Below are 17503 nucleotides of genomic sequence, written 5' to 3' on the forward strand. Positions count from 1 at the left end.
TTAAAGAACTTGTAATTTGGTAATGATTTACTAAATTACTGACATACAATGAAAATGAGGTTTCAGTCAGTTAGATTGACACTTACTATTATAATCCAAAACATTAAAAAAATAAGGACAGAAAGTTTCCTCCATCTTATGCATTTTATGGTAGTAATAGCATGGGGTAATCACTTTTCATTTATGTAATTAAAAATTAATATAACTATTATGGAGTTTTAAATTTCACAACTTAAACTCCAGGATAATATTTTTATGGCTTGGGCAGGGCCGGGCTCGTAATATCACGGACCAGGCAATTCGAAAACTAGAGGACTTTTTTCACTTTTAGTCCCACAAAAATTATTTATATTTGATAGCCAAAAAAAAATATAAATTTGTATAATTTTAATATATAACATACAGAATATATATATATACAAAAATATATATTTTTTCGGCTATTATTGTACAGTGAACGGCGAATCAAAATCAGCCCAAAAATTAAATCAGTCTTTCTCAAACTTGGTGAGAAATAGCAGAAGAAAGAGAAAAGGAAAGGAAAAAAAAGGAAGAACAGTAATCGTAGAAAGAGTAAAAGGGTGTTGATTTGGCGCTTACAGTAATCTACACGAAAAGTAGTAATCAGCTGGAGTAAAAAATGGAGTCGAGGAGAGTAACGAAGACGCTGGAAGATCAATGGATGGTGGAGCATCAAGTTCGGGAGATATACGATTTTTTCTACAGCATTCCTCCCAATTCCCAGTCCGTAATGTTAGCTCTCAACTGTTTTCAATTTCTAGGGTTCTTTTTTTTTTCTCACGATTACGTCAGTTTGTTCATTTAGAGCTTAAAATTCTTTTTTGAGGAACTTATTTTGTGTTAATTTGTTTCTTTCTTATGATAAAGCTTAGAGCTTCAACGTGATAAGCACTTCGATTATCTCACTCGAGGTCTCAGAAAACTTGGTCCGTCGTTCTCCGTCTTGGATGCTAAGTAAGCCCCATCCCTCTATGCTCGTTTCTGATTACTCATTGACTGTGTGGAGTTCACTTATAATGTTGGCGACTCTAATCTTAATGCTTAACTGGTGTCTTATAGGACCAAACACAACTGAAATTATTTCTTATAATGAGCTTAATGCGCCTTAAAAGTAAAATTATCTAGTATTGGAATGAAATTTACTTGTATAAAGCTCAGCAGCTCAGTTAATATAGCTTCATATAGCTGATTTCTAATTCGGGATCTAGGCAAGTTGATTGATTGAATGGCTTTTTAGGAAGAACGTCGTTTGCACGATCTGATCTTAGCCAGAGAGTTGAGATTGAGCTTTCACTAATAGAAGAATTTATAATAAAGCGAGGAAAGAGCTAACAAGCTATCGTGGATGAATACATGACCTTCAAATATAGCTCTCAACATTGTTTGATTACATTTTTTTGTATGTCCAATGTTTGATTACATAGAACCTACTAAACTGATTATAAGTTCATGTTGATTAATCTTGTTGGTGTAGGACATAGTAAGGTTATTTGTTCTTTTCTTTCTTATTTTTTGGGGGAGGGGGGTCGTGGTGGTGTTCGCGAGCTTGCTCATACCGCGACTAATCCATTGGTACCTACTATCTCTCACTAGCGCATGTGTCGTCTAGCATGAGAAGAAATCACTTAATGCTTTTTTGACTTTGTTGGGATTCAAACGCTGGTCTCCCACATCCTATGTGCATTCCAGATTCATTAGTCCACACCCTTGCGCCCCCTTTCCCATATCACACCACCATATTGTAACAGTTTGGAAAATGTGTTCATCAAGGTGGGATCTTGGCCTATGTTCTAGTGCAAGGTAATTGTGGCTATTATATCCTTGTAGTACTCTATACTGACATGGAACTGAAGGTTATTTCATTATCATCAGCTATTACTTTTGCCTTACATAAGTTTTTCTTTCTAGTCGACCATGGCTTTGCTACTGGATACTTCATTCAATCGCTTTGTTGGGAGAATCTATTGATGCCAAACTGGAAAATGATGCAATTGACTTTTTGAGCCGTTGCCAGGTCTGTTCATTTTGGATTCTGTTGTTTAAACTATTAAATTCATCTGCTAATCAAAAGAAACTTAGATTATTATATTTCGAATGATAGAATTATAAATTATTGGAAGAAATGCTGATCGCCTGTTTTGCAACTATCAACCTTGAGTTAAAATGGACCTTAGAATTACAACTAGTTTTTTGCATAGCCTCTTGTATCCTAGGAGAGCATACTGACTAAACTAGTTGAAGTCAACTTAGTTATCCCCTGGAAGTAACTGTCTTTCCAGAATACCTGTGTAACTGTTTCTTTTACTTACTTGCAATTCCACCTAATTTGTTTCTAGACTTCTCGTACAATAAAATGCGATAAAATCTAGTTCATGTGTTGTTTGCCATCATCACAGGATAAAGATGGTGGCTATGGCGGTGGACCTGGTCAGGCAAGTCAAATTCTCCTATTCCACTTTTAATGCCATTGTCAGATTTTAGTCAGCTGCTTTGTGCTTATTTTCACATTGAGTTTGATTTTGTGATGTTTCCATTTGTATTTGGTATGCTTGTGCGTCCATGTTTATCACTCATGTTAGTTTCGTCCTCTGGAGATGATGGTTGATTTGACTATTGTAAATATGTGAACTCTAAATAGAATTCGGTTAGGACTTATAATAGAAAGTTAGAGGGAAATAGTCATCTGACTCAGTGTTGTAAATAGCGCTCGCCTCAGTGCTAATAGCGTTAGGCGATGCGATGTGAGCCTCCAACGCTATTTGCCTCCGTTGCGTGGCGATTTCAAAAAGGCGAGCGCCTCTACCTGTGTAGCGAGAGGCGCCCTGTAGCGTCGCTTTTTGAAAAAAAGAAAAGAGAAAGGCAGCAGACCAGCGATTAAAAGAAAAAATTTAGGGCTTCAGCGATTTCTTCTTCTTTCTCCTTCAAGTCAACCCAGTCACCAGCGATTCTTTTTTCTTCTTCAAGCTTCTTCATCAGGTATGCTTCTCTTCATCTCTTTTCTTCGTTCTTCTTCTCCTTTCTTCTTCGAGTTTCTGCCCTTTTTTTCTTTCTTCTTTCTCCTCTCTTTCTTTCTTCTTCTTCTTCTCTTCTTCTTTTTCTTTTTTGCTCTGTTGTTTTTGATCGAGCTTTTTCTTTCTTGCTTTCTTTCTTCCTTCCTTTTTCTTCTTCTCTTCTTTTTTTTTTTTGCACTGTTTTTCATTCTCCTTCACGGGCAGAGGCAGAGAGCTTCTTCAAACCTGAGTTTTTAATTGATATATTTTTGAATTGATATATTTATTAATATATTATTGTTATTGAGTATGTGTGTTTAATATTTTATTTCTTTATAATTGTCGCTTCACATCAAAAAGGCGAGCGCTTCGCTTCTCGTCTCTCGCCTCAGTGAAGCGGGCCCTCATCGCTATTTGTCGCCTCACGCTATTCAAAACACTGGCCTGACTTGATAATTACACATCTAATTATTGGCGTTGTTCCTCGTTCATTTCTAAGTTAGCTTGAAACTCTTTTTCTGTTTCTTTAGAGTCACAGATACATTTACAAGCTCTCTTTGTTCTGGTCAGCCTGTTTATTTTAGATAGTTCTTGTGCTTCCTGTCGTTAAGGTTCTTTGAAGTGATATTTGTAATATATTGCTTTGTTCAGATGCCTCATCTCGCAACAACTTATGCTGCAGTCAATTCACTCATAACTTTGGGCTGCCCTAAAGCTCTGTCATCAATCAATAGGTGCACAAGCTATTCTATGTTCTTACTGGGATCTTATCTATCATCCACTCTTGTTGACATTGTCTAATAATATGCCTCAGAGAAAAATTGTATGCCTTTTTGCTGCGAATGAAAGACACAAGTGGTGGCTTCAGGTATGATGTTTTTCTACTTGTTTACCTTATTTGATCAGCTCTGCAAATTATGTCTTCCCTTATATCTCCTTCCTAGTCTGTTGTATCTATCTCCTATCCCTTTGCTGACTACTAGAAATTTATATTGTCTTTATAATCTAGGCTCTTTTCTTTCAATTTGTAACTCATTTATCTATTTTAAAATTGCCATCTCTCCATTTTATGTACTAATGGGCTTTCATTGGCGCTGATTCTCCTGATCTCAATCCGACCTTCTAATTTGTTCAGTTTTCACTTCTTTCGAGGCGAACTAGGCTTTTGGATGAACTACCGTTGTACTAGACACTTTTACCCTGATCTGAAAATAAAGCATATTGAGAATGTTTATGTATAAAATGTGTGTGTATGTGTGTGTATGTGTGTGTATCTGTGTGTTGGGGTTCATTTTTGAGTCTTTAGATCCAAATGGATTTAATAGTCAATTTCATCAGATGATGAGAGACACTTGTCTTCAATCTTCAATTTCATCAATGACAACTTGCACCATCTTTGCTAATGTTCAGACTTCAATTATTTTCTGCAGGATGCATGATGGTGGAGAAGTGGATGTTCGTGCCTGTTATACTGCCATTTCTGTAAGTGTGATCTTCTTGGTAAAGTGTCAACTTTTCCTATGATTATGCATCTGAATTCCGATGATATCATCATCATATTTACCGTGCTTCGATGGAAAACTCTTAAATAAGCTTAAGGCCGAATATAAAAATTTTGATCGATGAATCATGCAAGCTACATATTATTCTCAAACAAGAAAAAAAAATCAAAAATCATGAAAGCTACAGATACAAAAATTTTAAATAAAATTCACAGTTCCCCCTAGCAAACATTCAAGTCATACCTCATCTACTCATACTACAACAGCTAGCTGCAATCCCAAGAAGAGTTGGGATCGGCTATGTGACTGACCTAAACCCTCGATTCTGCATAGCTCACATTGTCTGCCCCAAGCCCGGATAAAGGAGGAAAGTTGCAGTAGGTTGATAACCAATATAAAGATATTGATTCATGATGAATCCTTACCATACCTGATACCTTGTCTGTTCCTACTGAAGAGACTTGGATCTAATGAAGTACTCTCACTTAATGGCTTCTTGTGCTTATCAAGGGTCAATTTGATAAAACATGACTTTGTTTTCAAAAATAAAATTTAGATTCAAAAGTCTCCAAGGTTTCATCTGAAAACCCTCTTGATGCAGGCCTCTATTGTAAGTTAAATAGTGAATACTTGATTACATACACCATTCATGCATGTTACATCTCAACTTTGGTCTTTTACCTCTTAATTGTCTTCGGAATAATGTGTTTTCATGTTAATTGATATATCGTGCTTTAGGTTGCAAGTATATTGAAAATTGTGGATGATGAGCTGATTAATGGTGTTGGAAATTACATCCTAAGGTTGGTTTCAGCCGTGCCCTCATCTACTACAGCTTATTCAACTTACTCTATTCTACCATATTTCATATTTGTTGCCGTATCATTTACTGATAATGTTATCTTTCTATGATTTAATTAAGTTGTAATTTTCCTTTTCGATTAACTGATGGTAATTGTCTTCCTAGAGAATGACATGATGGATGGATGATTTAACATATAGAATTAAAGAGGATGGCTGAAATCCTGACCCAAAAAAAAAAAAAAAATTGGATGGCTGAAATAGGAGTGCTGGGCAATCTGATAAAAAGATACCTATCAAAAGTTGTATACAGAACGGTTGTGAGCTATGTTGCTCAGATCATCCAAAAATACTGCTGAACCCATGCTGGTTCTTCAAATATGCATAACTTTTGGAATTTGGAGGATCCAACATGCACCCGACAATATTCTTGGAGGATCGGAGCAACATTGATTGTGAGGCTAGCGATATTATATGTGAGCGATTGTTTTCCCAACATAACCACTAGATAAGTGTTATGAAATGCAGATGTTAAGATGGATATGCGTGAGGTTGTACATGATTAATAGTCCGTTTGGCCAAGCTGCAAAAATCAGCTTATTTTGAGAAGTGTTTTTCTCAAAAGTACTTTTGGTGAGAAACAGTTTGTGTTTGGCTAATTAGTTTGAAAAGCACTTCTGAGCAACAATTAGTGTTTGGCCAAGCTTTAAAAAACTGCTTCTAAGTGTATTTTTTCTCAAAAGTGCTTCTCAAAAAAGTGCTTTTGGAGAGAAGCTACTTTTTCTGCTTCTCCAAAACTGCTTTTGCTTCTCCTCAAAATCACTTTTTTTCCTTCCAAAAGCTTGGCCAAACACCTCAATTTTTGGTCAAAAGTGCTTTTGGCCAAAAAAGCACTTTTGGCCAAAAAGAAGCTTGGCCAAACAGGCTATAAGTCAGATTAAAATGATCAAAACCAAGATAAGATGCAGCTAGGTAGAACTCATAAGAGGATAGAACGAGAGCAAGTTGTTTGAAATGGTTTAATCATGTTTTACATACACCTTCAAATGTACTGGTCCATACTTGCTATGTTAAAATAATTGAAGGTGCTATAAAGGTAACGAGGTAGTCAAAATCACATGTAAAAAAGTTGTTGAGAAAGACCTACAGTCACCCAAAATCCACGATATCAAGTTGAGATTAAGGAAACATAGGATTAGTTGTTGTTATAATTATGTTAGATCTCGTGTTTGCCAGAAGTCCTTTTGTGTGGTAAGATTTATGCTTATGGTAGAGACAACCTAAGATTTAAAAGCTCCTGCCTTTAAAGACAAATTATTGAGTATTGGAATTACCCGAAGTAATGGATTTGGAGGATTCATATAACTGAAACCAACTACTTTGAAATTGATGCTAGTTGATTTGATTGATGTTCACTGATTAGTTGTCAGGGCATGGTGGACAGATAATTATATGTACTAAATGCATGACAGAACTGGTACTTTAGTTGCATTCGTGATTCCCATTGAATTCACAGCTGCCACACATCAGGGAGATATATATGTCGTTTCCTAATTATTACCCATTGTCCTCATTGAATAAAAAATAGTGAAGGAAATATTCTTCATTCTAGCTTGTTTTCCTTCTTGTTCTCTCAAGTTTTTGGTTATATTCTAGTCTCATCATAAGAATTATTTCGCTAGGATAAAGAAGAATATATTCCTAGTGTCAGAAGTACAGGATAAGAAGCAGGCGGAAGCTCTTTCTTTTCCTTAATGCGCCTCATTTATCGTTCGGATTCATTATAAGAATATATTTGCTTGGATAAGCCTTTCCTAAACTGTTATTTTTGCTTCAGTTGTCAGACTTATGAAGGTGGAATTGCTGGCGAACCAGGTTCTGAAGCTCATGGTGGGTAAGTCTCACCTGTATGCTCATGTTTTTCAATCTAGTTTTGCTCTTTTACTTGTATTTCTCTTTCAACGTTAATTGTCATTGCAGCACTATAACTTCTCAGCTTATGCTGTTACTGAAGCCCTTTACCTATAATTCATTTTCTAGGTATACTTTCTGTGGGTTGGCTGCAATGATTCTGATTAACGAAACGAATCGATTGGACTTGCCAAGATTAATTGTAAGTTGCTTTTTTTGCTTTAGGAAGGTGTTGGGGAGGGATGAATATTGCTAATTTAATAATCTGTGTATCTTCTCTTGTTTTCCATCTGGTTTACTGGCCTGTAACATTCCTGACACTGTCTTGTTACAGGCCTTCGTGACTGATAAAATGATACTGAAACTAGAAAATGGCTTGCATTGTTTGTTTTTGTTCTTTTTCACAATGTTCCAGGTTACATTTTTATTACTTCTCATAAGAAGGAAGGGGGAATAAAAAGTATGTTAAAATGAGCTGACTTTCAGCTGGCAATTGAAGAAATGGATATCATTCTAGTACTTAAATATTGGTTTTAAAATGGTAGGTTATTTTGTTTTTACAGATAAAACTACTTATTGGATAATTATGGATAAAAAGTGAATAAAAAGGAAAGAAGTTTGATGCACGGGAAAAGTAAACATATGGAAAAAGTGAATTAGATATTAACAGCTGCAATAATGTGCAGCGTATAGGTCGTTGTCCTTCATCCGGGACGCTGGAGTATGAGACTTTTGAATGCTTTTTGTTACCAGTATATGGTGGATGGGAAGACATCTAGAGCCCAGAAGTAGCCTTCTGGCCTTTAATTTTGCTTTCAACCTTGGTTTGATCTTATTTTTACTTGACTGGTCCATTTTTAAGCCGCTGCATGGGATCCCTTTACCAGGTTCTGCTGCTGCATTCCTGGGATGGTTGGGGTTTGATTGTTAACCAATATTAGTTCATTTTCCTTCTAACTATCTTTCATATAGTAGTACCTCTATGCGACTTTCTCTGTCTCGTTACTTCTCTTAGTAGTTTTCTTCAGTTGCTTCTCTTATGACTATTCCTAGTTGAGTTCAATCGGCCTGTTGGTGATGTGAAATTACGTAAATTTGGTTCATATGATGGTATTGATTGGCATGAGATGCATTGCTGTTGTGTATCTTAGGATTGGGTGGTATTTAGACAAGGAGTCGAAGGTGGATTTCAAGGCAGGACAAATAAATTAGTCGATGGCTGCTATTCCTTTTGGCAGGTGAGTGGTGACTACCAGTTTTACCTTTATGTCCTGAACACTTCCATTTTGTAGTCTAAGTATTACTGAACTAGAGATGACTTTGATTGACCAGGGCGCGGTAGCTTTTCTTATACAAAGATTAAAATCGATAGTCCATGAACAACTAGGGCTGTCAAATGAACTCAGTACAGAAAGTGCTGATGATTCTTCAGAGTCAGAGTTATCTGATGAAGAAGAGCATTTGGAAGGGACATCATCTCATGTTCAGAAGACTTGCCCTCTCCGACAAGAAGGTATATCAATTTGAGGAAGAATAACTCAAAGGCAAAAAAAACGTAATCTTGTACGATTTGCTGGTCTACCCTTTGTTGCAGTGATATTCAAATAATTCCTTGGAATCTGAAATAAAAAAAAAAGTGAAAACATCATGTGATTAAGGACTCCCAGTGGGTGGAATTGAATAAATGAAGGGTGAAAGAATATACTCCATTTTAAACCGCTTCTTTAGTCACACCTTTGCATTTGGGTTGTATATGAACTTGGAAGGTAATTAGTACCCTATAATGCTTTCAGCTGGGCTTCTCCTTAACTGGGTATTATATGTTTCATGATCCAAACCATGGGTGAGCACGAGTAGGGAAAATTTAATGGGTAATATGTTCGTTGGCCTGATTCTATTATCCATTTGACTGAGAGCCATGTGCACTGAGATGGTTTGGGAGAGCATTTCCTTGAAACTTGAAATATCCTTATCTTTTTCTTCAGATAATGTTAGGTTATCAAGCTTCTATCTTTTTCTTTTTGCCTACTCGGTCCTTTCTCTTAGGCCTAATTTCTCACACTTATTTTCTAATTGCTTTTTGTTGTTTTGGCTGCAGGACAGGAAAATGCTTCAGATCCCACAAAGATAGCAGATACTGGATATGATTTTGTCAATCGACGCATAGCTATGCGACCTGTCTTTGACAGCTTTTATCTGCAGCAATACGTTCTTCTCTGCTCCCAGGTGCTTAAAATTTGAGAAAATATATTCTGGAGATCCCTATGCTGTCACCGCTCTTTGCATTAGTGTATGCATGCACCCAAAAGCACAAGCTGGAAAATAAGGGATAAAAAAAGGTGTACTTCAACGAAATCATAAACTTAGAGGAAGCTAGGATTTTTTCGACTAACATCATATCATCACTGGTTTGCCTATATGTATTAGAAGCTTCTGTATGTGGAGCATGCTAGGCACCAATCCTCTTTCCTATTTTTCTTTGAAGTTCCTTTCTGATTTTGGAGCATCACACCTCTTCTCAAGAACAGCTTGAATATCATTTGTCTAATAAGTACCATTCTTTTCTTTGAACATACAAACTCAATAGCCTTTAAGAGGCACATACTGCCATTTTTCTTAAAATTCAATAAAATGTTTCTTTTTGATATGTTTTAACTGTACAATTAGAACTCTATTTTCATGTAAATTTATTCATTCTTTGAAGGGAAAAGAAATTAGTAGGTTTAAAATATTCTATATCAGAAGCTGTGACTCACCACTAGGATGGATAAGATTAGGAATGAAGATATTCGGGAGAAGGTGGTTGTGGCCCCTGTGGATAACAAGATGCGAGAAGCGAGGCTTAGATGGTTCGGGTACGTGCGAAGGAGAAGCCCAGATGCCCCGGTCAGGAGGTGTGAGTGGTTGGCCTTGGCGGGTTCGAGAAGAGGGAGAGGGCGGCCTATGGGGAGAAGTGATCATGCGGGACATGGCGTGGCTTCAGATTTCCGAGAACATGGCCCTTGATAGGAAGGTGTGGAGGTCGAGCATTAGGGTGTTAGGTTAGGAGGTAGCTGATAAGGTTCGTCCGGGGGGAGGCTGGTCTGATAAGGTTGGGTCCTAGGCTGCTACCGATTATTGTTGTGTCCACACTATTCTTTTGTTTTTGATAGTATCGAGCTTTATTCACTGGTTTTTGTTATTGTTTTTCATCTATTTTCTGGTTCTTATGCTGTTGTTATTACTCATATGGTTCTGTTGATGGTACTAACATATTGTCTCTCTTGTCTCTTTTCGTTTTCTTGAGCCGAGGGTCTTTCGGAAAAAGCCTCTCTACTCTCCGGGGTAGGAGTAAGGTCTACATACACTCTACCCTCCCCAAATTCCACTCGTGGGAACTCACTGAGTTGTTGTTGTTGTAAGCTGTGACTCACCAAAATGCTTTGAAGATATTGCATTTTTTGCTTTAGCAAGTGTTACATGATGCTCTGTGTTAGATTCTTTGGCAATGTTATTCCCTGTTTCGATTGCTCTTTTGCTTTTATATCTTTTTTTTGAAGATTCTGATATCATAATTGTGGGTGTAGATTGATGGAGGTTTCAGAGACAAACCTGGGAAGGGTAGAGACCACTACCATACGTGTTACTGTTTAAGTGGTCTTTCAATTGCGCAGTATAGCTGGACCAACGAAGCTGATGCTCCACCATTACCCAAGGATGTATTTGGTCCTTATTCTCAAAATCTCTTGGAACAGATTCACCCACTGTACAACGTAGTGTTGGATCGGTATTATGAAGCTCGCAGATTCTTCTCATGCTTGTGAGAATATTTCACAGGATAGCTGTAGCTGAAATGTTACCACTAGTTCAGAATCAAAGACTAATCTATAATTTAGACGCATTGGATTGAGAATAGTTGTGATCGATTATACATACAATTTTGTTTTTCGCTTATGTATACACGGTTCGCGTCGAAAGCACTAAGTTCGGTTGAACCCGTTGAACCATCTCTAGATCCGCCTCTAAAATTAGAAACTCACTAAAATTATCAGCGGGGAATTGCATATGCATGTTAAGTGGCTATGATCTACGAAGCTGGAAGCTGGTGATTAGTGATCTTAAATTTCATTTTTGGAAAGAAATCATCTGTCACTTGTTATCAGGCTGCAACTTTTCTCGGAGAGAATTTTAATTGCAACTTCTATTTGCTATGTTAATTACATAAATTGTGTACTACATTGCCTGTAATCTGCGGTCGTTTGTTTAAAGATTTTGAGCAGACCAAATTGGTAATCTCTATCATAAGAAATAGTGAAAAACACCACTGTGGTTTCTCTTTGTAGAGTACTACCTTAATTCTAGGTGCTGGGATAGTGAGATTAGTAGTATTAGTGAGGGTGATTGGACATTAAACTAGTTCTTTAAAGGTAAAAATCTTGTATTATCCGGTAACTCGAGAAATCCACAAGGCAAATTGTCAACTTATAATCTTTTTAAAGTAACTAAGGACACTTTGGTACTCAAAAATTGGATTATTAAAGGTAAAACCTTGATGTATATTTGTGAGCTCAAATATCTTTTGTCTTTCTCGGGGCTTCTCAATTTATATATTTTATTTAAATTGGCATGATTAAATAAGCTAATGTAGTAGCTTTGGATGGGCAGAATATAAGCGCAACTACTCACGTCATTTAGCGAGCTATCTCTTCCCATTTTTGGACAAAAAAAGAGAAAGAACGAAGCAAAACACAGTTTCTTGTTTATAAGTCATTCCGTGAACGCGATTTACGCATTCATCTATTGCGATTTACGCATTCATCTATTGCCGATATAATTGTTAGTAAACTGTATTTGTAAAATAATTTTGGAAATCTAAATGAACATAAACAGAAATGAACATAAACAGAAGTGAACAATGAAATAACAGAAAACCAATTCGAGCTCACTGGATTCACAGTGTTTCCTTAAGGAATTTAATCCCCTCCTAGTACCCAAGATTATGGATTATTTCCTCCCATGATAGAACGAATTACACACTGGTGCAGTGGTACTTCAAACCCCCGTGTTTCAGCGAACACAAAGTTCGGTAGCAAATCACACTTACTATTGCTTTGTCTGATGCTAAAAGTATGCAGAAGAAGGAGGAGAAACTCAGAATATAGTGAAATTCTGAGCAGAATAGTGTTGTATTTATAGCCAAAGTTGGGCTGAAATCTAAAGAGGTGCAACTCTTCAAAATGGTTGTTTCTGCAAAACGGCCACATCATAAATGCCATTACATAAATGGTTATTTACTCAACAACAAAGAGGGAAAATTGAAGAGGGTAGTTAATTTTCTGTTACCAAAATAGAAAAACGAATTGGATTTAATATTAATATTCTGTTATTAAAACAAATATTTGATAACATTTCTGTTAATATTTTACTATTAACAAATTTGGTCCAAAAAGTTAATCAATCGATCATTTGACCAAATCCAAATTCAAATCCGAAGTCGAAGCCAAGCCGAGCAAGTGACGACGACGACGGTGCGAGACTTGCCTTCTTCTCAGCTCTTTAAGAGCTAGAAGAAGAGCAATTACTTATATACCCATAAAAAACATCTCCCTCTTCCAATATGGGACAATGTCCATTTACCAAGGGGGAAAACTTAAAATTTCACTCAAAGATTTCATTTCCCTCCATTTCTCATTCACCCTCTTTTAAGTATTTAATATATTAATTAAATACATAAAAATCCAACAATCCCCCCACATGAATGAGGAATGACTATATCACAGAAGTATGCATGAAAAATTGTGTGATTCGCAAGTAAGGACTAATTGCATCTGGATAAGTAGGTTTCCCTTTGAACTTTCCGTAGTGAACTTATGTCGGATATACTCGATCAATCGGTAAATTTGATATCTTTGAACCATCGAACTTTGGTGTATACCTAGACAACCACAAGTCACACAACCAACCCTTAATCGTCTTTGGTTCTCATTGTTGTGTTCGTTTCAACCATGAACACCGCCTGGTTTCATAAGTGCGTAGAGAACTGGCCTTACAAAGTTCTCTTTGAAGCGGCTAACACTTCACACTTACATAGGTGATTCCTAAACATATCATCCCGTAGATACACTATTTGATATACCCCGTATCAAAATTAAAAATCATTAAAAAGTCTTAATGTTTTATCCTTGGTACTGAACATTGTCTCATCACGAGAATGGACCAAAAGTTTAGTTGACAATGTTGAACCGTCATTAATGACTTTGTTTGATCTCCTTGAACCTAGATCTTGGGATCTCCAGCCTTTTAGGTAGAGTTACCGCCACTATGATTTGTTCTCGGCCACGGTCCCATTCCCCTTGATGACTTCTTAACTACCTCTCTAGTTAGGCCTTTTGTAAGTGGATCCGACACATTATCACTTGACTTTACATAGTCAATCACGATAATTCCTCTGGAGAGTAATTGTCTAACGGTTTTATGTCTTCATCGTGTGTGACGAGATTTACCGTTATACATAACGCTCCCAGCCCTTCCAATTGCCGCTTGACTATCGCAATGTATGCATATTGGTGCCAACGGTTCGGCCAAAATGGAATATCTTTCAAGAAATTCTAGAGCCATTCAACTTCTTCACTGGCTTTATCCAAGGCTATGAACCCTGCCTCCATTGTAGAGCGGGCAATACAAGTTTGTTTGGATAACTTCCAAGATACCGCTCCTCCACCAATAGTGAATACATATCCACTTGTGGACTTAGAATCAGTTGAACCGGTGATCCAATTTGCATCACAGTATCCCTCTATCACTGCAGGATATTTACTGTAGTTCTGGGTATGTTCTAAATATCCCAAAACTCGTTTCATTGCCATCCAATGAGATTGGCCTGGATTGCTCGTATATCGACTCAATTTACTTATAGCACAAGCTATATCTGGTCGTATATAATTCAGGATATACATTAAGCAACCCAACACACGAGCATAATCTAATTGTGATATGCTTTGGCCTTTATTCTTTGCTAATGCAAGATTCACGTCAATTGGAGTCTTTGCAACTTTAAAGCCCAAGTGCTTGAATTTTTCAAGTACTGTCTTAATATAATGAGATTGTGACAATGCCAGACCTTGAGAAGTCTTATGGATCTTAATTCCCAGAATTAAATCAGCAACTCCCAAGTCTTTCATATCAAATTTGCTAGTTAGCATACACTTAGTAGCATTTATGTTGGCAATGTCATTACTCATTATGAGCATATCATCCACATATAAGCAAACAATGACTATGTGATTTGGAACATTTTTAATGTACACACATTTATCACATTCATTTATCTTAAATCCATTTGACAACATTGTTTGGTCAAATTTCGCATGCCATTGTTTGGGTGTTTGTTTTAATCCGTAAAGGGACTTAACAAGTCTACAAACCTTCTTTTCTTTACCTGGAACCACAAACCCTTCAGGTTGTTCCATGTAGATTTCTTATTCCAACTCTCCATTTAAGAAGGCCTTTTTTACATCCATTTGATGAATTTCAAGACCATAAACTACAGCTAACGCTACTAACGTTCGTATGGACGTAATTCTTGTAACTTGAGAGTATGTATCAAAATAATCAAGATCTTCTCGTTGTCTATACCCTTTGACCACAAGTCTTGCCTTATATTTGTCAATAGTGCCATCATCTTTCATTTTCCTCTTAAAGATCCATTTAGAACCCAACGGTTTATTTCCAGGAGTAAGATCAACCAATTCTCATGTATGGTTGTTCAATATGGATTCTATTTCACTAATGACTGCCTCTTTCCATAACAATGATTCCGAAGAAGACATAGCTTCTTTAAATATTTGAGGCTTATTTTCCAATAAGAAAGTCACAAAATCTAGTCCAAATGAAGTAGACGTTCTTTGACGTTTACTACGTCTTGGATCCTCCTGGTTAAGTGTACTTTCTATTGTTTCTTCCCGATGTCATTTAGATCCTTCATCAATCGGCTCACATTCCTTTTCATACGGATATATATTTTCAAAGAACTCAACATTATCTGATTCTATAACCGTATTATTATGAATGTCGGAATTTTTTAATTTATGAACCAGAAATCGATATGCTTTACTATTAGTTGCATATCCTATGAAAACACAATCAATGGTTTTCGGTTCTATTTTTACCGTTTTGGGTTTAGGAACTTGCACTTTTGCCAAACGCCCCCACACTTAAAATAATTCAAGTTGGGCTTCCTTCCTTTCCATTTTTCATATGGAATGGATTGTGTTTTGCTATGGGGTACTTGATTTAGTATTCGGCTAGCCGTAAGAACGGCTTCCCCCCACAAGTTCTGTGGCAAACCAGAACTTATCAATAATGCGTTTATCATCTCATTTAATGAACGATTCTTTTTTTCTGCAATCCCATTGGATTGGGGCGTGTAAGGGGCCGTTGTTGGATGAATAATTCCATATTCTAAACATATTTGTTCAAAAGGAGATTCATATTAATCACCCTTATCACTTCTTATCATTTTGATTTTCTTGTTAAGTTGTGTTTCAACTTCATTTTTGTATTTCTTGAATGCGTCTATTGCTTCATTTTTACTATTAAGTAAGTAAACATAGCAATATCGAGTTATGAAATACTTCTTTCCTCCGCGAGATGGTATTGACTTCATGTCGCAAATATCTGTGTGGATTAAGTCTAAGGGATTTGAATTCCTTTCAATTGACTTATAAGGATGCTTAACATACTTAGATTTCACACATACTTGACATTTTGATTTGTCACATTCAAACTTAGGTAATACTTCCAAATTAATCATTTCCGCAAGGTTTTATAATTAACATTACCCAAACGTATATGCCATAATTCATTTGACTCAAGTAAGACGAAGCTGAAATTTTATTATTATTTTCAATAACTATTACATTCAGCTTGAAAAGGCCCTTAGTGAGGTAACCTTTTCCTACAAACATTTCATTTTTACTTATTACAACCTTATCGGAAACAAAAACACATTTAAAACCATTCTTAACAAGAAGTCCGATAAAGACTAAATTTTTCCTAATCTCGGGAATATGAAGGACGTTGTTCAAAGTCACCACTTTGCCGGAAGTCATTTTGAGAAATATCTTCTCACATCCTTCAATCTTGGCCTTTGCAACATTTTCCATAGAAATCGTCTTATCGGGTCCAACAAGAGCATAAGTAGCAAAAGCTTCTTTACCAGCACAAACATGGAGAGTGGGTCCAGAATCAATCCACCACTCTTTAGGATTGCCCACCAAGTTGCATTCGGAAAGCATGGCACATAAGTCATCAACATCATCATGCTTTTCAACCATGTTTGCTTGACCCTTCTTCTTGTCTTTTTCGGAGCACGACACTCCGTAGATTTGTGTCCGATTTTTCCACAGTTGTAGCAGTTTCCACTGAACCGCTTCTTTCTTGGGTTGTATTTCGGTCTAGAAGCCTTCTTCCTCTTTTTGTTCTCTTCAACAATATTTGCTCCCATTATTGTTGAGTTTCCACGGCCTCTCTTTTCAGCAGCTTTGTTGTCCTCTTCGATTCTCAACCAAACAATGAGATCTTCAAGGGACATCTCCTTGCGTATATGTTTCAAGTAGTTTTTGAAGTCCTTCTATAAAGGAGGCAACTTCTCAGTCATCGCTGCTACTTGGAATGCTTCATTGATGACAAGACCTTCAATGAAATATATGTTAGTAAAAATACTAAGATTACTACTTTCAACATCAATATTAATTTGATTTATACCTTCAGCAAGGAGATCGTGAATAATCACCTGCAATTCCTGGACTTGGGTAATAACAGATCTGCTATCTACCATTTTGTAGTCCAAAATCTTTGCAGCAACAAACTTTTTCAACCCGACATCTTTGGTTTTGTATTTCTTTTCAAGCGCAATCCACAGTTCTTTTGACGTTTCCACGCCACTGTAGACGTTATACAAAGCATCCTCCAGCCCGCTTAGAATGTAATTCTTGCATAAAAAATGTGAATGCTTCCACGCCTCAATCACGAGAAATCGTTCAGTTTCTGAAGTTTCATCGGACAACACAGGAACATCTTCCTCGATGAACTTCTGGAGACTTAGAGTAGTCAAATAGAAGAACATCTTTTGCTGCCAGCGCTTGAAATTAATCGCGAATTTTTTTCCGGGTTCCTCCGCCGGTGCCAATGCTGCCGGTGTTGTTCGACTCGTTGAGGCATTGGCAGTCGCCATTGGAACAGCTTGGTTTCCGTTATCATTAGTCATTTCTGTAAAAGAATGACACAAACGTTAAAATC

General features: G+C 36.8%; 1 protein-coding gene across 2 annotated transcripts; it reads left to right on the forward strand.

The window, feature by feature from the left end:
* The first annotated feature begins 505 nt into the window (after window positions 1–505).
* On the forward strand, window positions 506–11162 carry LOC107777651 (protein farnesyltransferase subunit beta-like). Of its 2 annotated transcripts, none has more exons than XM_016597735.2 (14): window positions 506–753; window positions 889–975; window positions 1930–2035; window positions 2418–2453; window positions 3663–3745; window positions 3826–3879; window positions 4442–4493; window positions 5252–5316; window positions 7152–7208; window positions 7355–7427; window positions 8377–8463; window positions 8558–8738; window positions 9324–9451; window positions 10792–11162. In XM_016597735.2, exons 1-14 carry the CDS (start codon window positions 641–643, stop codon window positions 11026–11028), a joined length of 1359 nt encoding a protein of 452 aa, XP_016453221.1. In that variant the 5' UTR covers window positions 506–640; the 3' UTR covers window positions 11029–11162. The 2 variants fall into 2 exon arrangements, with proteins under 2 accessions (XP_016453221.1, XP_016453222.1); XM_016597736.2 differs by having other exon boundaries at window positions 506–744.
* The last annotated feature ends 6341 nt before the right edge of the window (window positions 11163–17503 follow it).

Source organism: Nicotiana tabacum, chromosome 3 (assembly GCF_000715075.1).
Source record: "Nicotiana tabacum cultivar K326 chromosome 3, ASM71507v2, whole genome shotgun sequence".
Classification (NCBI taxonomy): domain Eukaryota; kingdom Viridiplantae; phylum Streptophyta; class Magnoliopsida; order Solanales; family Solanaceae; genus Nicotiana; species Nicotiana tabacum.

Excerpts from the sequence above, each read along its gene's own strand:
- LOC107777651 (XM_016597735.2), top strand. The coding sequence starts at position 641 with ATGGAGTCGAGGAGAGTAACGAAGACGCTGGAAGATCAATGGATGGTG. Across the intron at positions 2,454-3,662 it reads ATGGCGGTGGACCTGGTCAG|ATGCCTCATCTCGCAACAAC; the intron begins GCAAGTCAAATT and ends TGCTTTGTTCAG. Across the intron at positions 4,494-5,251 it reads CCTGTTATACTGCCATTTCT|GTTGCAAGTATATTGAAAAT; the intron begins GTAAGTGTGATC and ends ATCGTGCTTTAG.